The following is a 22,532-nucleotide window of genomic DNA, read 5'->3' as shown; positions in this document are numbered from 1 at the left end:
AATAAATACATTATACCAATATTTACATATTTAATGTATATAACATATATTTATATATATTTAATATATAACATTTATATATTAAATATATAAATATTGGTATAATGTATTTATTATACCATTATATAAAAATATATACATTTATATTTATATATACTATATATATATATAAATATATTACACCAATATTTACAAAAGCCAAAAGGCAGAAGTAACCCAGATATCCCTTGACTGATAAACAAATTAAAAATGTAACATATACAGTGGAATATTATTCAGCCTTAAAATAGTAAATCTTGTCACATTCTTACATAAACGTTGAGAATATTATGTCAACTGAAATAAGATAGTAACAAAGTGACAGATACTATATGATTCCATGATATGAGTCATCGTAAGTAGTCAAATAGAAACAGAAAGGAGAATGGTGTTACTCAAGGTCTAAAGAGAGGGTAAAATGGGCAGTTGTTACTTAATGGGTATTAAGTTTTAATTTTAGAAGACGTAAAAGTTCTAGAGGTCTTTACATAATAATGTAAATACTCTTAAGGACTAAAATGTACACCTTTTTTGAGGTAGGTTCTCACTCTGTCCTGCAGGCTGGAATGAAGTCACATAATCACAGCTCACTGCAGCCTCAACCTCCCATGCACAAGTGATTCTCCTGCCACGGCCTCACAAGGAGCTAGGACCACAGGTGGACAACCCAACACCTGGCTAATTTTAAAATTTTTGTGAGGATGGGCTCTCTATATGCTGCCCAGGCTGGTCTCAAGTTCCTGGGCTTAAGCAACACTTCTGCCTCAGTTTCCCAACGTGCTGGCATTATAGGCATGAGCCTCCACCACACTCAGCACTGAAATATAGACTTAAAAAGCTTTAAGATGGTAAATTTTATGTTATGTGTTTTCACAATTTTTTTTGAAAACAACTAAAAGTGATATACATCTTTCTATAAATCACAAAATATATAAATATATAAATATAAATCAACTTCAAATCACAAAAGTGTTTCTCTCAAAGAAAATATATATATTTATCATTATTTCTATGACTACTCACCTTCACATAATAAGACAACTATTGAAAATCAGCCAAGAAGGCTGGGCATGGTGGCTCACTCCTGTAATCCCAGAACTTTGGGAGGCCGAGGCAGGCGGATTACCTGAGGTCAGGAGTTAGAGATCAGCCTGGCCAATATGGTGAAACCTCGTCTCTACTAAAAATACAAAAAAATTAGCCGGGCATAGTGGCAGGCACCTATAATCCCAGCTACTCGGGAGGCTGAGGCAGGAGAATTGCTTGAACCTGGGAGGTGGAGGTTGCAGTGAGCAAAGATTGTGCCACTGCACTCCAGCTGGGCCTCTACTGTGGCCTGCAGACCTTGGCCTCTACTGTGGTCCCTGAAGGAGTTCAGTGACTCAGTTTCAGCTGTCTTTGTCACAGTTCACAGCAATTCCTGCCAACACAGGAACCCACACAGTGATGTGGAAAAAAACTTCCAAATACTCAGTGGTAGCCACACTTACCACATCCCGATATAAGGTCCACCATATGCAGACCCAACTGCAGAAATCTGTCCTAGTTTCTGCCCTATAAATAAAAGTCCTGAAGGAAATCCAGCCCGCCCAGACATTAGATGGGAATCACAACAACCAAAGCCCCTGGTAAAAAGCCACTTGAAGATAGAATCCACTGCATACCCAGCAGCCTTGTGACACAGTTACAAACTCTTCCCTACTACAAGCTCATAGGGCATCCTATTACCCTGAGGACCCAACAAAAGAAGATCTGTACCTCCTGAAATCGGTTTATAAAAAATTAAAGAGCTGTTTGCTTCTTCAAATTTATAGACACCAGGGTAAGGCTACATGGTTCCATTGTCAATGTTTCTATTTTAACATAGCAGCGGAAGTACTTTGCAGAAGAATTAATCAAGAAAATGACCCTAAAAATGACTTTCAAACTGAGGAAAAAAAAATTAAAATGTTGCTGTTTGTAGGTGACATGATCTTATATATAGAAAACCATAAACAGTACATCAAAAACTAACAAATGCCCTCAGAAAATTAGCAATATATAACATTAACAAATAATTATCAGTTATGATTCCATATGCTAACAACAAACCATCTGATAAAAAAGGAAGAAAACAATCTCATTTCCAATAGAATTAAAATAATAAATTTCTGAAAAATAAATTTAACAAAGAAGGCAAAAGATCTTTACTGAAACATATATTGATGAAAGAAATTGAAGAAGTCACAAATAAATGCCAAAAGATTTCATGTTGATGAACTGGAAGAATAAATATTATAAAGTGCCATATGATTCAAAGTGATCTACAGTTTCAATGAACTCCCTATTAAAAATCCAGTGACATTTTTCACGGTAATGGAAATTACAATTCTAAAATTTACATGAAACTACAATAGGCTTTGAAAAGCCAAAGCAATATAGAGGAAAAAGGACAAAGCAACCGAACTTCATACTTTACGATTTCAAACTATACTTTAAGATTGTAGTAAAAAAAAACAAGATGATACATGCAAAATATGGACACAAGAAACCAATGGAACAGAATAGAGCCCAGAAATAAACCCAGGCATATAAAGTTTACTAATCTTTGACAAGTGCACCAAAAATACACAATGAACAAAGTATAGTCTTTTTAATATTTGGTTCTGAAAAAACTGGTAACCTCCAGGCAAAGGAATAAAATTAGCTTATTTTTCTTACACCATGCTAAAAGTTAAATTACAGACTTAAATATGAATCCTTAAAAAATCTGAAAAACAAATACATGGAAAACCCGCATGATATGGTCTTAACAATAATTTGTTAGACATAATAACAAAAGTACAGCAACAAAAGCAAATATAAACAAGCTGGACTGCATCAAACTAAAAACCTTCTGCACAGAAAAGGGAACAATAAAATAAAAAAATCTGTAGAATGGGAAAAAATATTTGCAAACCATACATCTGATAAAAGATTGATATACAAAATATATAAGAAATGCAAGCAGATTAAAAGCAAAAACCACAGTAACCCAGTTCAAAATAGGCAAAAAACTAAACTGATATTTGTCCAATGAAGACATACAAATGGCCAACAGATAAACCATAAAGTACTCAATGTCACCAAATATCAGGCAATTGCAAATCAAAACCATGATGAGTATCATTTCAAACATGTTAGAATGGATAATGTAAAAAGAAGAAACATAACAAGTGTTGGCAACACTTTGAAGAAAAAAAATTCTGTACATTCTTGGAGAGTTATAAATTGATGGAGTCATTACAAAAACCAATAGAGGCTATTTGAAATACAGAACTACTACACAATCTAGCAATCCCAGTTCTGTGTATATAACAAAAGGAAATGAAATAAGTAACTTGAAGACATATCTGTACCACCATATTTGTTGCAGCATTATTCACAATTGCCAAGATATAAAAAACCTAAATGTTTGTGGATGCTGAATAAAGAAAACCTGGTATAAATAAACAATAGAATATTATTTAGTCTGAAAAATAACAAAATCTTGCCATTTCAACAACATGGGTAGAACTGGAAGACATTATGCCAAGGGAAATAAGCCAGACACAGAAAGAGAAATACTGCTCATTCTCACTTATATGGGGAATCTAAGAAAGCTGAACTCACAGAAGCAGAGACTGCAATGGTAGTTGTCAGGGACTAGATATGGGAGAAAATGAAAAGATGTTGAAAAGACACAAATTTTCTGTTATGAGTAAGTTTTTCGAATGTAATGTATAGCTTCATGATACAGTTAACACTAATTTTTTGTATGCTTAAAATTTGGTGTCAGCAGATCTTAGATGTTTTCATTACAAAAAAGGTACCTATGTGAGGAAAGGTGATAGAAATGGTCACAAACATAATTGTGCTAATCATTTTACAATCTACACATGCAGTAAGTCATTACATTGTACACAATAAATATATAATTATACAATTTTCACTTGTAAAAAAATCCACAATACACTCCTACATATATATACACACATATAAATTACAGTTCTGGTAAACTTTATCCTAAACAAGATAAAATTACAAAATAGTAATTTAAAAAACAAGGAAAGAAGTGGGAGCTTAACATATGCTCAGTAATGTTCTAAGTTCCCTGACATAGTGAATTGAAGAAATGTAGGAAATATATACATTATATTACAGTTGAGAAATTAAGACAGAGTTGAAATTACAACCTCAGTTAGTACTAAAAGAATAAAAATTTCAATTCAAATAACATTAGATATTCTTAAAGAGATACTTAATATTCTGATTAAATTACCGAGTATGAATTTCTGTAGAAACACATTTGAAACCTCCATAAGATAAAAAACTATAAAGCAGAAAACATACAACATATGTTTGTTGTATTTCTGGGATTTCTGAACCAAATCTCAAATCACTACTTTTACATATTTCAGACACAATGCAGAAAGAGAACTTAAAAATGGTTAAACACAGAGTTTCTAAAAAATATGCAGCTATTTGTATATCCCCAAAAGCAATAAAAGTAGTCAGATTGTGTACTCCTTTATAAGCCATAAAGAGAACTTTGGCTCTCACTGCAAATCTGAAGAAAAATTATTGAAGAAAAAGTAGAGTCATTAGAGAGCATGGGACAGAGGATGCCCCTATGTGAGAACAAGTGAAAAAACCCAGGCTTCTCAGAAAAGATTTCCACTGGAGCACAGCTTCCCAAATCACATGTAAAAGTCTGGGTTCCTCCTCGGCCTTTGGATGTCTCATCTATGTCATCCTCTTCTTCATTCGCTTTCACCTACCTGGGTGCTTCATACTCCATGGCTTTTCCCTTTGCTCCAGACAGGTGACCAGGTCTGGCTTAGAGAAGACAATACCTGTTTTATTTTAAAAAGCAGCATGAGCATGACTTTTCCTGGGATTCTCCATTTACCAACCTAATACTGTGCTAAGTAGAGAAAAGAGGACATAATAGAAGATTCTAGAAAATTAATTCCAAAATACTTTTTACTGACAGAACCTTTAGCATATTCAGAAAGTACATTAAATATGTGGGTCCTCAGTTTCACTCCCCAGTATTACTGAATCAAAAATTGGTGGTGGCAATTGAATTTTAAGGTGTGGACAACATTATTTTATGCCACTAAATTTCTGAAATTACCACTTATCTAGAGTGAATAATATAGATAAGCTCAGGAAAGGGGAAAATTCAGGTCAAAATGAAACAACCTGAAGAATTTATTTCCCACACCAAAAAATCCTCAAGATTGTCTTGAAAACAGGGATCTGAAATTCACTCATGCAAAGCAGAAATTACCAAAACACATCCTACAAAGGAAGAAAATGAAAACTTTAGGTAAATTAGGAATTCTATATTGAAGTTATCCTCAACCAAGAAGACCGGGTTTCTGTAGTTCTCTAACATCAATCACATCCTTATACAAATTCTGCTGAGCAGCATCTAGGTATTGACACTCCTCCGGACAGAATTCTATGGCTACATCCCTGAATGTCAACAGTCCCTGAAAACACACACACACACTTCAAGTGGCCGTGGGCAGAATTCTTAAATTGACTTAAGATAAAATGAGTGAAGACAACTGATTCTGACTTATACGACTGAAATTGTCCTATAAAATAATTCCCAACTAAGAAATATTCTCTGTTGTATTCTCTATCTCTGAGAAAAGACAGCATAAGATTCGCAACACCAGTGTAGTGTATAGATGATATTTTTTGAATGATAAAGTACAAAATTAACAACAAGAACATAGACATGTACATTTTTGAGTGCTCGATTTAATCATACAGTATAAGTTCTGTATATTTCTCAGATTAAAAAGTCAGGCTTAGTTATAAAGTACCTCTCAAATTTTAAGAGATACTTTACAATAAACTGTGTACAACAATAAACTGGAGATCTTTTTACGCAGATTTTGTTTCAAGAAACCTGAGGTAAAACCTGAGTTTCTGAATTTCTAACAAGCTCACAAGTGACACCAATCTTTCTGGCCCAAGATAAATATTTTGTCAAACATTCATTAAGTGGCAGAGCCTGGGTTTTTATGACCAGTAAACAAAGATGAGAGACTTCACTTTTTAAAGAAAGATATATGCAAAGAGAATCTAAGAAGAAAAGAGAACTTCCAGATTACATGTGATGCTTTATGCACATCAGCTGGTAAATGTCCCCAAGGCACTCAATAATAAAGAGAAAAATAACTCTACAGTGGAAAAAAATTCTCAGAGAACTATTTAACTAAGCGAATCAAATTAACACCAATTGTAACAGAACAAATTTTCATCATGCGCTGATGCTCACAGAAGGACACAATATCACTGCTGGGATACTGGCCCCTGCCAAAGAAGCAAATTATAATTCAAATCTAATCATAAACAAGTTTTATGCAAAATGCAAGCTACAGTAATTGCTCATGTTGTGTAATCTCTACACTTGATCTTAGCCAAAAGGCCGAGAAGCGATGTTGTGTAATCTCTAATAGAGTATTTACGCAGACTTTCTTTAGCATTCTAGAAAGCTAGTATCTCCTAATTATTTTTTTCAAAACTTTCTGAATTATTCTGGGTAATAAATGCCATCCTGTTCAAATGTGCATATTTTAATCCTGTTCTGCATGGAGTTGATGGAGCACACAGACAGAACTTCAACATTACATATTCCCCTTTTTCATGAATATCTAAGAACCCCACCTCTCCCCAGTAGGAATCTTGGGTATCCATACCTTTCCATGTGCACCAGCACCAGCAACAAAGGGTATTTTTCTTTTTTTTTTTTCTTTGGAGATGGAGTCTCTCTCTGTTGCCCAGGCTGGAGTGCAGTGGCACGATGTAGGCTCACTGCAACCTCCGCAACCTCCATCTCCTGGGTTCAAGTGATTCTCTTGCCTCAGCCTCCCGAGTAGCTGGGATTACAGGCACCTGCCACCACGCCCAGCTATTTTTTGTATTTTTAGTAGTGACGGGGTTTCACCATGTTGGCCAGGCTGGTCTCGAACTCTTGACCTCAGGTCATCCGCCCACATTGGCCTCCCAAAGTGCTGGGATAATAGGCATGAGCCACCGCGCCCAGCCAGAGGGAATATTTTTAATATTACGAGTCATAAATTAATGATGAGAATTCTGCATGGCAGAGAAGAAGCCAAGATGAAGAGAATGTCGAGAAGGCTCTAGTATATAGAAAAAAAATATTTTTTCAGAGTTCCTTGACTATCATGAGAAGAAAAAATGTTTAAACGAACTTATAGGGAGAAAGAGCATAAAGTCAAGAAGTACAGGTTTGTAAGTTCTAAACATATGGCATTCCAGGAGGCAGAGTGAACACAGCTCCTGATCTGAGACACAGTCACCTGAGAAAAAGCCATTTTTCTCTTCATCATCCTTCTCTAGGATTTCTTCTCAGTTGATATTCTCTGGACAAGTCACACTTGCATCTTGGTAATATGCCTTTAAAGGAATCAGCACAATCCCTTCACCTGCTACCACCACAAACACAGGTAGAAAGATCCAGGCATGCAGAAAATGTCCACCCATATATGTTGTTTATAACAGGTGAGATTCAAGGACAGTGAGCTCCTCCATGAAGATCAAAATTTATCTTTCTTTTTCCTGCCCTCAGGTGCTCTCCCCTGCCACAGACGCCACAATTTCTGCTACAGCAATGGGAATATGGGCCACACTAACTTGTCCCTACCAAATCCAACCATAGCAGGCCCTGTGACCTCCCTTTGGAATAAAGTTTGAACTCAACTCTCATGAATGTATTTTGAATTCCTCATGTTTGACCCTGGCCTCAACCTGGAGTCACCTGAGGCACTTAATTATATCAACAAGGATGCTTCCACCCAGAACAATATACAGAGCCTGCGGCAAGGGCACAAGTGAAAAGATTTCTGCAACCTGGCCATGGAATCTTAATTAGAAGCCTGGGCCAAGAACCACTTAGCTAAGCACTGCCTCTCAAGCTTCAATGTGCATATAAATCATTTGGTAACCCTGGCCCCACACTATGTAATGTGATTCTGCAGGTTTTAAAAGGGTCCATGAAAGTGCATTTTAAACACATCTCCTGTCAATGCTGATGTAGCTTCCCCAGACCCATCATTAGTAGCATTTAGTTAGAAAAAGCAGGCATGGAACAGACTCTTACACTCATCACTCATCACAACACAAATACTTCTGATCAAATAAACAATCTCTATCCTGAAAGACCACATTCTTTGCTAGCTCTTTAAAGTTTACAGAGACAGAAGAAGGCAGCAATGTCTGAGTAAGTCTGCACTGAAAAACAACATGTACACATATACTTATGCAATGCTTATTAAGCAGGTACTACGTGCTCAAGAGTGTGTTACAGAGCAGTGTGCTGGGAACATCACATTATGTGATTTAATCTTCGTAACAACTTGAGAGTTGGGTACTAAGTGTTCAATAATTCTCAGAATTCAGATGAAGGGGCCAGCATTGTTTTCTTTTCCTGTTTATCTCTTATTGATTTTTTTTTTTTTTTTTGAGACGGAATTTCGCTCTTGTTGCCCAGGCTGGAAGTGTAATGGCACGATCTCAGCTCACCGCAACCTCCGCCTCCTGGGTTCAAGCGATTCTCCTGCCTCAGTCTCCCGAGTAGTTGGGATTACAGGCATGCACTATGACACTGAGCTAAGTTTGTATTTTTAGTAGAGACGGGGTTTCTTCATGTTGGTCAGGCTGGTCTCGAACTCCCAACCTCAAGTGATCTGCCCACCTCAGCCTCCCAAAGTGCTAGGATTACAGGCATGAGCCACAGAGCCCGGTCTCTCACTGATTTTTTTTTAAATGTATAGCATAAGAAATAAATATAGACAGATGGGAGGGATACAGAAAGGAAAGGCTTAAGTGTAGTTCAGAGAGATTTTTTATTGCATTTCCATTTACTTTCTTGTGACTTGTGGAGTAACTACCAGGATGGAATATCTCTATAAGCACTGGTTTTAATTAAAAAGAAGTTAAGACCTCAAAACATATAGTTTATTGCCCTAATTTATCTGCTTTTGAGTTTCAGAATATTGTGAGCATAAACTCTGGAGAGGCATCAGGAGCCACCTCCCAAATCTCTGGTCTCCTCTAATGAGTTCTGTGAGGAGAGACTCCAGGGTGGGACCAGACCTGAATGAGGCTCAGAAAAGGGTGAATCTGGACAGAGCTGGGGTGGAGAAACGGTCCTATGTTGAATTATAATCTCTATGCTGCTGGAGTACTTCTTGTTCTGTCTTTCCTAAGCCTGTCCAAGAGAAACTTAAGAGTTTGTATAATTTTAATACATTTAGCCACTACTTATTTTATAACATATAATAACAAACAATTTAACCAAAATTTTTAGGGTTTTCTAGGATAATTTTATTAGAAAATATGTATTCTCAGCATGGTAAAAGCAATCAAAATACAAATAACTCTCCTGTTTGAGAATAGCTCTTCAGGTGGTGACATCAGAAGTCACAACAACATAAGAGCCATCGCTCAAGTCCCCTTAACACCCCACTTTATTGTACTGACTATATGATGCTTAATTAAACCATTTATCCAGTTGCTCTAGAATGAAAGTTTTTGAATGACAGGCACCATGACTGCTTCATCTATTTTTATAAAGGCCATATGAAATGGAGGCAATTTATCAGTCTGAGTCTCCAGAACTCCTGAATTTTTTGCCAAGGAAACTGGAGAAAGTCTCGTCCGGGTACCAACCAGGGAGATTCTTTCTACAAAAGAAGGAACAGACACTGAATGACTCGTTTCCCTTCCTCTAACATGGAAGCAGAATTAGACACTCCTGCCAGCCTGACCCAAGTCTGTACAAGACATCCTGAAATGTCTTAAAGATTCCCGGGTGATTGTGAGAGGATTCCTAGTGACCATGGACTGATGACCCTATGTTGATCCAGGCAGGAAAGACTCAAGCTGATTCTAAGTAGAAAATGGAACTGCCCTGGTAGAGCTCCAGAACCTGGATCTATGTGTGATATCACCTGTTCTGATTAGCTAGCTCTTAGGTAAGAGAAAGGACAAGAATACTCTACTCCAGTATCACATTTTACAAATTGGTAAACTTATGTCATTGCTCTGGGTATTTTGTGGCTTTGATCTCTCCCTGCTGACATGCATGTTTATACTTACAGATTGTGCAACCAGATTCTACTTGTACCAGCAGCCTCTCACATAACCATAGCAGGTCACTGGAAAAGATGTGGAAAACTCAAAGGGATACACTCTGAAAGGAGGGCTTTAAGATTTCTATACTGACATCTCACAGATCAGAAAATGTCTCCTATGGGTTTTCTGTATATTCTCAATCCAAAATCTGGCTCTCTCCTGTGAATCCCAGGGAGAGCTCACCTCTTATGTGCAGATTACAGGTAAGATCAACCTGACTCTTCATTCTTTGGTGTTACAGCAAGGAGAGTAAAAAAAAAAAAACCGTTTCCATCATAAAGTCTGCTCTAGCACATGATATGTCAGCCTAAAAAGAAAAGGCTAAGGCAACACTCATTTAAGTAGAGAGTTTATTTGGGCCAAGCCTGAGGATTGAAACCTGGGAGCATAGATTCAAGTTGCCTTGAATGTACACTTTAATTAGCAGCAGTTACAAGTGGATTTACAAAGGCAAAAGAGAGGGACAGGGAGTGGACTGAAACAAAGTCGTTTGTCAGAAATTCTTCTTGATCTACAGAAATAACATTGATGACTAATTGGCTATATATTTTTAAGCTATAAGGTATTGCTTATTCTAGTGTGGCATTATTAGGTTAATTTATATCTACTTGTAGCAATAGCAAACAGTTTCAAGAGGTAAAAACGTAGCTCAAAGGAGGCAGTAGAACATAATTATGTTCTCATTTTTATGTCTCTCCGGGCCTGATAAAACTAAAAGGACTTGCACTCCTCAGATCAAAGTTATTCTTTTTCCTCTAATCTCAAGACTGAGATTCAGGATTTGGTACTGTAGATTTAGGTCCTGGATGGGTGGAGAAATGGCAGGTGTTAACTGCACATTTATGGGAATTTCGGGAGGAGGAGAAAGAGGAACGTTGAGATACTCACATTTACTCAATGCACACATGTCACCCTAATTGTTCTTCTGGGCCTAATAGTCTCCAACTCAGTTTCAGGTCTGAAGACACTATGGTCACTGAAAGAGGTGAAATGGCTGATTACTGTCCTGTGAATTTTTTCAACCACTTGTAGAAAGGCTTAACCTCTCTACAAGTGGTTGTAGAGGACTATAGATGTGAAATAGGCAGAGACACAATTCTGCCTGCATACTCTGGGGGCAGTGTGCACTCTGAAGCACAACTGACTGGGTTGACTGGAAGCCTGAGGGGGAAAGCCTTCTCTAAAGTGAAGCTTGGTGGGCACCTTATACGTATATACAATGTTTGGTAATTGTGGACAGTGAGAAATATAATTAAAAGGAAAATTGTCTCCAATCCTAGAAAAACCCCACAATAACAGAACAGAAAGAAAAGTGTTTTATTGCACAATAAAACCAGAATGTGATGTGACATGAATTACAGACAATCTGCTCAAGAGATTGCAAAGACAGAAAGATCTCTATAATTAGTCCTCAATTAGAAGATTTGACAGCACCATTTGTCATGCACAGTTTATCCTAAATTCGCCTGGTAATGGGGGAGGCCATCTGTGTATGTTAATTGGTTATATTCAAAGGAAAAATAAACTTCTGACATCTTCATGAAGGAGGTAGTTTTGCAACTTACAGCCAAGTGCCTGCTGAAGGTAGGCTCTAGTTCTTTTACAGACACTGTGAGATAGGATACTATTCTTTTGGCTATTTACATTTCAAAGCAAAGGGTCCCTACTCCCTAGGCCACGGGCTGCAGCAATCCTGCTTGCCCTGTCCTGGTGGCCTGTGTCCCGTCTCTTCCCCTACCATCTACCACCGAGGCACAGCTCACAGCACACAGCTGGCAGCCCACATTCCACGTGGACTCCAACTGCCACAGTGCAGTCCAGTGTCACATTAAGGAGCAGGGTCCCTGAACTGCAGGATGAGAACCTGCAGGACTCCTGGGTAGGATTGCACTTTTGCAATAATGGAAATGGGAGCAATGTTTCAGCCTACGTTTTTATTTATAATGGTGACAAAAAAATACTGCTGGATTCCCAGCATGGGTCTTGATAGAGTGCCAAGGAGTTCTCATTGTGACAGCCCAGCTCACTCAGAAACACCATGAGACACTTTTGGGTGTCCCTTCTGAAGACAGACACCGAAAGCATTGAAGAGAAAAACAGCTCTCAGTCTGAATAAAATTGTATTAAGAGGTTAAAAGCATCTGAAAGAAAAATTCAGATTACATATAATATTAGCCAAGTCAACCAGAAAATATTCCCCTGAGAAAGTTTCTCTCTAAACACCCAAAATGCACAGCCGCTCTCAACATGAGAAACACAGTGTTATGAAGAAAGGGGGCATATTCTCAGCAGAATTTCTTAAGACTTTTCTTCCATCTCTGCTGCTCTCTCATCTGCTGGCCATTGGATTGAGAATCTGCATTGGAACACATCAGGCAACCTTCGCCAGCACTTTTTGATAAAGAATTGGAATTCGACCCTGTTTACATAGCAGAACCATATCTGAGATTGCAACATATCTAACTGAAGACTATTATGATTCATGATTTTTGGGTAGTCACATCACTTGCATTGATTTGTTCTGTAAGAGTGGCATTCCTAATTTAGTAAACCATAAGAATAGACTGTAAGGCAGGGCGCGGTGGCTCATGCCTGTAATTCCAGCACTTTGGGAGGCTGAAGCAGGGAGATCACCTGGGTCAGGAGTTGAAGACCAGCCTGGCCAACATGGTGAAACTCCGTCTCTACTAAAATACAAAAACTAGCCAGGCGTGGTGGCGGACACCTGTAATCCCAGCTACTTAGGGGCTGAGGCAGGAGAATTGCTTGAACCCAGGAGGCAGAGGTTGCAGTGAGCTGAGATCACGCCACTGCACTCCAGCCTGGGTGACAGAGCCAGACTCCATCTCAAAAACAACAACAACAAAAAAATAGAATGTAAAATTTTGCTAACCTATTACTATATCTTTTTTTTTTTTTTTTGAGACGGAGTTTTGCTCTTGTTGCCCAGGCTGGAGTGCAATGGCGCAATCTCAGCTCACTGCAGCCTCCACCTCCTGGATTCAAGTGATTCTCCTGCCTCAGCCTCCCGAGTAGCTAGGATTACAGGCATGCACCACCATCTCCGGCTAATTGTGTATTTTTTTTAGTAGAGACGGGGTTTCTCCATGTTGGTCAGGGTGGTCTCAAACTCCTGACCTCAGGTGATGTGCCCGCCTCGGCCTCCCAAAGTGCTGTGATTATAGGCGTGAGCCACCACACTCAGCTGACCTATTATTATGTCTATGGGATCAATTAATAAGCATGTCAGATTAATATCTACTGTAACAATTGGATAGTGTATTTTCTTTGGATATTAGATATAAATATCTAAGTATAAATAATTTTAATATACTAGTCATGACATATATTTTTTAAATTATCTGTAACCTTAACTCAGTTATAATACTTTATATTTCAAAAGAATAAATAATGATATTAAAATTACTATTTAAGGGATTTATTCATAGTAAATATTGTGGCCTTATATTCACACAATTGTAGAAAATACTGTTTAATTTACATGGATGCATGTTGTCTACTAAAGACTACATAAAACTATGTTAATTTTTCTTAAGTAATAAATAGAAACTAGCTAAAAATTCCACTGCTCAGTTCTTACACTAAACTGTTCTTGCTTTTGCAGTGTAACTACTCCAACCTCCAAACATTAAATAATCACTTAGTATCTTTTACTCTTCATTATTACTTATAGCTGAATTGAATTTTATTCTTTCCATTCAACTTTTGTGCTCTTAAAATGAGCTTGTTCTAATCCGTGTCTACTTTAAAAGACAGAAAATAAAAAGTAAAAATAAAAAAGATAAAGAAAACCTTTGCCAAATCGAAAGCAAAAGCAAAATAATGGTTCTCAGGTCCTAGACAAAGACAATCTGGTAGGGAATGAGACAGAAAAAGCATTTATTTCTATGTAAAAGAATTAAGCCTCTTATTCCTAAATTGTATTTTCTTGTACAACAGCCAGAACTATAGACATGGTTTTGAACTTTTGGACATCTGAATTTTAGTATGCACTGGATTTAGGCACCTAAGGGGTGGTTCTGAACACACTGTGTGCACGTGAAAGAAAGACTGTGGGGCAAAAAGTAGAAGAGAGAGGCCGGGAGTGGTGGCTCACACCTGTAATCACAGCACTTTGGGAGGTTGAGTCGGGCACATCACCTGACATGGGGAGTTGGAGACCAGCCTGACCAACGTGGAGAAACCCCGTCTCTACTAAAAATACAAAATTAGCCTCATTACACATTACTGAGGCAGGAGAATCGCTTGAACCTGGGAGGCGGAGGTTGCAGTGAGCTGAGATTGCGCCATTGCACTCCAGCCTGGGCAACAAGAGCGAAATTCCTTCTAGAAAAAAAGAAAAAGTAGAAGAGAGAAAGGAGCCTCCAAAAATTTATGAGTGGGGAAAGAATAAAAGGTAGCTGGAAGGACTGGTTTGAGTTAAAGATGTGGCCCAGGAGGGACTGTACTATGAATTTTTTGTGTTTATGCAGGCAGGCGAGATTATGAACAGGGAGTCCAGAACCCTAGGTTGATGGAGAGAATGCGTTGCTGATGCAGATTCAGTGTCTGAGGGCAGAAATAAGCTAGGAGTCCTATAGGTACTTGTATAGGTTTCTGGCAAGAAACTTTAGCAGCAAAGGCACTGTGATGGAATTCCTGAGGGTGGTGCCTAGTCCTGGGAGGCGCATGGCCACATCAATACCTCCTAGTGCGTAGGTTCATGAGTAGGTAAAAACCAAGTGATGGCAGCTGTAGGGGAAGAAGGTTTGTTCTGAGAACTCCTTTTCTCTAAGTTTCCATTCCCCTCTCACCCTCGGAGAACTGGAATCACAGGAGAATGTGCAGTGTGACGGCTTGTGTGCAGGAGAACACACAGGGTCCGGTCCCTAGCCCCTGTGATGTCTTTCTTCTGACACCTAATTTGTAGAATTTCCTGAATATCAAGCAATTCTCCAACACCAACCAGTTGTTTAACATTTTATCTCACACTACTCAAAATCAGTACAGATCCCACAAGTCCAAAGTTTAGTCCCACAATACTGTCCTTACTGCAGATGCCCGTCACAAGTCCCAGGTGCTCATCTGTACTTCTGAGTGACTGTCTAGAGCAGCTACTTTAAATGGTTCAAATTATTGAACCCCTCCTGGAGTTGAATAATGTGATTAAACTACTCACAGAACTCGGCAAAACACTATACTTGTGTTTACCCGTTTGTTCTATAAGATACAATGCAGGGACAGTCAAATGGAAGAGGTGTATAGAAAAAAGGAAAGTAATGTGAAAAGATGGGGGCACAGAGACAATTTTGGTAAATAACTGTGATTAAGAAAAATCTCTCATCTATTGTGTTCTCCAGGAGCAGCTTAATGAAAATAAACAACTTTCCCATTGTGACTTAGATGATGCTTGCTTTTTTCACCTATCACATAGCCAGGCACAGACTCTACAAATTTTCATCTTTTTCCCATAAAGAATCAACTGAACAATTGTCTTTAGTGATCATAACAACATACTTTTTAATCCAACTTTGCTTAAGTTTCTCTCCTTCCCCAGACTCCTGAACTTTGACCCAATCTCAGTCTGAGCAAACATACAACCTCATGTTATGTCCCTGCTAAAAAGATACTGACTTCAGGGTAAAATATTCTCTGATCTAGAGTCTGATTTTGCCACCCTTCATCCTGCCCTCCCCTCCCACCTCCTTTCTAATCTTGTTTGCTTCTCCCTAGGAAAGAAAGCCCTTGGATGCCTAACCTTTGAGGTCCTCAAAGATCTTATAGTCTGTACTACCCTGTGTTGCAATACTCCTTTGGAAATTCAAAACTTTGTACTTAAATCTGACCTTTTTTATTTGACAGAGTCTAGAAAAAACCCCAGGACAATAACAATTCCATCCTCAGAAAGACCTTCCCAATGCCCTTCCATCCCAACCCCAGCTGCATCTGCCTATGGATCCCCAGCTTGCCTGGACTCTGTAGCTTCTCTCAGTAGAAAGGCTTCTTCCATGGCTGGGGTGAGCAGGCTGGGACACCTGCAGGAAAGGCTCCTCAGGAAGAAATAACTGGACCTTCAATAACCTTTTTTTGCAGTGTCAATATTGGCCTTAGCTTGGAGTCACTGGGCTCAGGCTTCAATTCCCAGTCAGTTATTCACTTGGTTTTTTAAAACTAAGTGTTCGAAAAATTCAGCAAAATTGCTCAAACACAGAGTTTACATAAGGGAAGAAAATTTTAGGCCGGGCACAGTGGCTCATGCCTGTAATCCCAGCACTTTGGGTGGCCAAGGCGGGTGGATCATGAGGTCAGGAGTTCCAGACTAGCCTGACCAACATGGTGAAACCCCGTCTCTAATAAAAATACAAAAATTAACCAGACATGGTGGTGCGCGCCTGTAATCCCAGCTACTCAGGAGGCTGAGGCAGGAGAATTGCTTGAGCCCAGGAGGCAGAGGTTGCAGTGAGCTGAGATCATGCCACTGCACTCCAGCCTGGAAGACAGAGCAAGACACCGTCTCAAAAAAAAAAAAAAAAAGGAAGAAAATTTTTAAAGTGCTTACTTACATTCCATGACTTAACAAAAAAAGCAAAACTATCCCTTTCAGACAATAAACATGTCATTAAATTATTTTATAACAGATCGTTTAGTAAACAATTAGTCACATGGGAACACTGCTAGGAGGTGGCAAGTCCCATCTCATAAAATTTAGCATTTAAACTCAAAATTCAAGATAACAGGATATAGAGCAGAGATAGCTACGGTCACAATTCACTTTGCAAAAATCGGAACTAATGTTTTGATGACTCTACACATTTCACCAACTGACCTACCATATTTTCTTGTAGAAATATATTCATTACAGCCATAATGAAATAAACATTTTTTCCTGTTCTTTTTCCCAGTAGCATTCCCAAAGCTAAGCCCTGGGATTCTGTTTGAATCGTGCCCCTCTGAAAAAAAAAAACAAAAAAACACTTGACAATCTTTCTACACTCACTCTGGGGAACAAAAAGGTAAATAAGAATTTTTAACAAATGGAATGTATGACTAAATATTTAATTTTTTCCTGAAACCTACCTTTTTCATGTCCTTTGTATATTTTCTTAACCTTTCAAGCTCTACTGATAAAATGCAATTTACAGTTAAAAAACTAATAAGTGAACAAATATCTTCGAGGTGAAAAACCCAGAAGTTAAAATGCTCATTGGAATACAGATGTGTTTGATTCATGTGTCAAGTCAGGCCATCCAACAAATGAGAGATCCTCCCACCCTCATCCTGATCACTTAAGTGCTCAGTGACCATGCTCCGGGAGAAACTATGCTATGCCCCAGTGAGGGCCTCAAGTGCATTTTTACTTTGCAGGTTCTTGCACCATCTCACTGGGTTGGGTAGTTTTTGTTTTTTGGACTATTTTCTTTCCTTCACAAATCTGAAAAAATCAAGGGCAAAAATTATTTCTCTCTTTTAACCTCAATACCACCATCTGATTAGCTGACCAGCAATATGTCTCCAAGAAATGGAAGCTGGGTTGGATGAAGGCAAACTTAACGTCTCAAGGGGTTAGCTTTTTAGAGGAAGGGTACACCAGGAGATTTCTCTCTGACCCAGGGCATCCACCTGCTCCCTTGAGAGGCTACACTCTTTAACTCAGGTTGTCTTCTGGAAGGAAAATGACTTAGAAGCTGATATTCACTAGACACTCTAGCAGACATGGCCATGGTGGGTATTTTGGGTTATCCCTAGACAGTATGAAACCCAGGACCAGGATAAAACTGGAACATATCTGAGGACACATCACCTTGTAAAGCTTCCAAAGGCAACCCCAACTCAAAGACATTTTGGGCCAGGCGCGGTGGCTCACGCCTATAATTCCAGCACTTTGGGAGGCCGAGGTGGGTGGATCACTTAAGGTAAGGAGTTCGAGACCAGCCTGACCAATATGGCGAAACCTGGTCTCTACTAAAAATACAAAAATTAGCCGGGCATGGTAGCACAGGCCTGTAATCCCAGCTGCTCAGGAGGCTGAGGCAAGAAAATCACTTGAACCTGGGAGGTAAGGATGCAGTGGGCCGAGATCACACCACTGCACTCCAGCCTGGGTGACAGAGTGAGACTCTGTCTCAAAAGAAAAAAAAAAGACATTCTGATAAGATATCTGTGCCTAGGGAAGATAAAAGGAGGCACAAAGGTTTTTTGTTGTTGTTGTTGTTAATACTTTAAGTTCTAGGGTACATGTGCACAATGTGCAGGTTCGTTACATATGTATACATGTGCCATGTTGGTGTGCTGCACCCATTAACTCGTCATTTACATTAGGTATACCTCCTAATGCTATTCCTCCCCCCTCCCCCCAACCCACGACAGGCCCCGTGTGTGATGTTCCCCATCCTGTGTCCAAGTGTTCTCATTGTTCAATTCTCATCTATGAGTAGAGAACATAAGAGGCACAAAGGTTTTTTACAATTATCAGAAGACGATTGTGCTTTTTTCTCATGTGAAATGGTTACGAACAGAAAACAAATCTTTCTAAAAGTGTTATCCAATGCTTTGTGAAAAAATGATTAATTAAAATACTGTGTCTGAAATGTGCAGTAAAGAAGAAATAATGGTAATGTTGTGAACCATGGAGGGGAAGTTAGCATTTGGGAATGTCAGAAAGAACTGGAAAGTTAGTATTTTACTACAAGAGAGATTAGGTTGGGGGAACGGTGACGGGGAGGTAGACTTGAGACCCTGCTTGAGACACATTTGGAAAATGCAGGAGAAAACTAGTCCCCAGTGGAGTGTGAAGATAATTAGATAGCAGGCAATTAGACCGAGGTGGCTCTGGTGCCCTGAGTTCCTAAGTTTAAAAAAATTTAACTCAAAGGCACTTCTAGTAAATTTCTGCCTTGGGGTAAACAAAATTCAGGCTTAAGCAATCACAAATCTCCAATACACCTCTGATTACATAACCAAAACTTTCCCACCTGCATCGTACAAATAAGGCGGCTACATTACTGTATCCAACCAATTATTGAATTCGATTTGCTTCCTCACTGCATCTTGTAAAAGCGTTTCCTTGGGTCGGGCGCAGTGGCTCACTCCTGCAGTCCCAGCACTTTGGGAGGCCGAGGCAGGTGGGTCACCTGAGGTCAGGAGTTCGAGACCAGCCTGGCTAACCTGGTGAAACCCTCCATTAAAAATACAAAAACATTAGCCGGTAATGGTGGCGGGCACCTGTAATCCCAGCTACTCGGGAGGCTGAGGCAGGAGAATCACATGAACCCGGGAAGCGGAGGTTGCAGTGAGCCGAGATTGCCATTGCACTCCAGCCTGGGCGACAGAGGCAGACTCTGTCTCCAAAAAAAAAAAAAACGCGTTTCCTTCAAGCCCCTCACAATGAACAACTACAAACAATAGTTTGGTGCTCTACGATTCTTGAATCGCTCTTTGCCTAAATTTTTTAATATTTTTGCAGTGACCCCCTTACTTTTTTTTTTTTTTTTTTTTTTTTTTTTTTTGAGAGGGAGTCTCGCTCTGTCTCCCAGGCTGGAGTGCAGCGGCGCGATCTAGGCTCACTGCAAGCTCCGTCTCCTGGGTTCACGCCATTCTCCTGCCTCAGCCTCCCGAGTAGCTGGAACTGCAGGCGCCCGCCACCACGCTCGTTTTTTGTTTGTATTTTTAGTAGAGACGGGGTTTCACCGTGTTAGCCAGGATGGTCTCGAGCTCTTGACCTCGAGATCCGCCCGCCTCGGCCTCCCAAAGTGCTGGGATTACAGGCATGGGCCACCGCGCCCGGCCTCCACCCCCCCCGTTACATTTTTAACAGGAGAAAAGAGGGACCGGGGACCCCACAAATACAGCTCTTTGCATCCACAAATCCCGCTCACCGAGTCGAGATTCTCCTGTGATGACGCTCCAATCATCCCCGCACACGCTGGGGAAGACGCGTGGCTGTGGGAGCGGAGCGGCACAGGGAGGGCTCCAGGCTGGGGAGCTGGTGTCGCCACACAGGCAGGAGACTGGAGCCCGGGGTCCCAGCTTCCAGTCCAGCCGCCATCTGTGGCCCAGCTGGGCCAGGAGGGACTCGGGTCCACAAACCTAGAAGACGACTGCAGGGAGGCCGAGTCACGCTACCGCCGCTTCGGCAGCGGAGACTAGCCTGCTCCCCATCTCTTGGGATGTCGAACCAGCACTCACCATTTCTCTGCTTCCAGGAAATCCTGGCGTCTTAGCTACGGGTCTGCCAGTCACTGCAGGTCGCACAGCCGAGCAGCTGGGCCTGTAGGAGCAGAGTACGGAGGAGCAGTTGGGGGGCAGTTCTCTGTGAACTGAAGACTAGATCTGCAGCTCCAACTGCGTCAGGAGACAAATGCCCCGCCAACACCCGGAAGCCGCCCTTGTCCTCTCCAGCTGCAGCCTGATTGCCCGGTTTTCGGCCCCGTGCCCCTTATTGGATAAAGCTTCAGGCCCCGTCCCCAGTCCGTGAGTGACAGAAGATGTGACCAAACACTGGACTCAATGAGGACGGGGTGACAACTAGGCTGCAGCCTTTCCTGGCAGGGCTTTATCCCTGCTCTGAGCAGGGCCTACCCCACAGGGTATTTGCATTTAACCTTGTGTATACGGTCATATCCATTTATAAATAATATGTTTTATGTTATTCACAAATGGAAAGAATATAATGAGAATTATTTTAGAATTTTGGATTTCATGATCTTCCTGGCCCTAGTCTTTTGAGCAAGCAGCCTGAGATTACAAGGAGGAGGTAATCCTCTGAAATAAAATGTGAGCCATGTGTGAATTTTAAATTTTCTAATAGCCATATTTTTAAAAAGTAGAAAGAAATAGGTAAAATTGACTGTAACTATTTAACCCAATATATTCAAAATATTATCATTTTAATATGTAATCAATAAGTATTAATGAAGAATATATATATATTTGGTACAAAATATTTGAAACTCACTCCATATTTTACCTTTCTAGCACTCTCAGTTTAGACCAGTGAGTTTCCAGGCACTAAGTACCCACAAACGGCAAGCAGCTGCCACATAGGAGTGCAGCTCTGACTTCAGTGGGGTAAAGGGCCAGTAAAACATCCCTTTTCTGCCAGAGGTGAAAAAACAGCCTGTCCTCACCAACTTCTCTCCTCAGATCCAAGGGTATAGGAGACAGTGCCCATACAGAGAGAAGAGGGTAGAAAAAATAAAATGTTCACAGGTAGACCATTGCTGCCAACCTGTTGCCTACCTGCCTTCTTTCCAGAAATCAGACAGTAAACAAAGGATGATAGGGCCACAGGAGAGGGGAACCCCATGTTTTTAGATCTGGCTCACAGACTTGACCTCCAATGTTTAGATATGGAGAAAATGAATTAATGGCAAACGTAATTTGCTATTTGGCCATGGCCCAAATAATCAAGCTGTGGTTTTCTCTTTTCTCTTGTAGTGTGGGGATCGTGTAAGTATAAGCACCAATCACATGTGTACATGTCTACCGTGCATTTTTGCATTACTCAACATTATCTTATAAGATATCCAAATTTAAATAAGGAACAAGAAAAGCGATACCTATGAGATGCTCACTGTTTTCAAATAGTAGTAATCAATCTGTTTTTGAATCCTACCAGGCTATCTACACTGGGTGCATGGATTAGTTAGTTATTGATGCATAAAAACCACAAAAAACTTAGTAGCTCATGATTGACATGCTCAGCCATTTAGGCTTGGCTCACTGAGCCATTCTTCTGGTCTGAGCTGAGCTCCTTCAGGCATGTATGGTAAGCTGCTGGTTGACTAGGCAGCTTGCTTCCAGGGGTATGCTGACTGTCAACAGGGGCACCTTGCTTCTCCTCCCCATAATATCTCAGCCTTCAGCTGGATAACAGGGGCTTACTCTCATGGAGATGGCAGCATTCCAAAGCAAAAACAGAAGGATTCAAGATCGTTTGAGCCTAGGCTCAAAACTAGCACACTGTCATGTTCACAGGTTTCTATTGCCCTAAGCAGATAAGTCCAGCCACATGCAAAGTTTGGAAAACAGATCCTGTCACTTGATGCTAATAGCTGTAAAAGCACCTTGCAATGGGCATAAATACAGAAGGGATGAAGAATTGCTGCCGTTTTTGCTGTCAGTATCATCCTGCCTTTCCTTGCATATTAGGTTTATACAATTCTTTTACATCAAAAAACTTGTCCGAAGACCCACAGCTACTAAGTGGCTGGACTGAGACTCTGGATAAACTCTACCTGACTCCAAAGCCCATGCGCCTCCACAGACTGCACCACTCAACTAGCTTTCCTCGACCTTCGAAATACTGAAGTGTG

The 22,532-nt window shown here is 40.1% G+C and overlaps 1 protein-coding gene across 5 annotated transcripts in view; it reads right to left on the bottom strand.

Moving 5' to 3' along the window:
* The window catches only part of LOC129480824 (putative zinc finger protein 66), a 34,456-nt gene extending 13,857 nt beyond the window's left edge, over nucleotides 1-20,599 (bottom strand). The window contains exons 1-3 of one of the 5 annotated variants that reach the window (XR_010120336.1): nucleotides 20,404-20,599; nucleotides 10,183-11,194; nucleotides 9,385-9,767 (exon numbers count right to left, since the gene is read on the bottom strand). Coding sequence is in view for 1 of the 5 variants with exons in the window: in XM_055275200.2 (XP_055131175.1) it covers nucleotides 20,404-20,406 (3 nt within the window). In the remaining 4 variants the exon portion in view is untranslated. The other 4 variants (XM_063637389.1, XM_055275202.2, XM_055275200.2 and 1 more) reach the window with 4 other exon arrangements.
* Nucleotides 20,600-22,532: the final 1,933 nt, after the last annotated feature.

Source organism: Symphalangus syndactylus, chromosome 4 (assembly GCF_028878055.3).
Source record: "Symphalangus syndactylus isolate Jambi chromosome 4, NHGRI_mSymSyn1-v2.1_pri, whole genome shotgun sequence".
In the NCBI taxonomy this organism is placed as follows: Eukaryota; Metazoa; Chordata; class Mammalia; order Primates; family Hylobatidae; genus Symphalangus; species Symphalangus syndactylus.
This window is presented reverse-complemented; position numbering and strand designations above follow the sequence as displayed.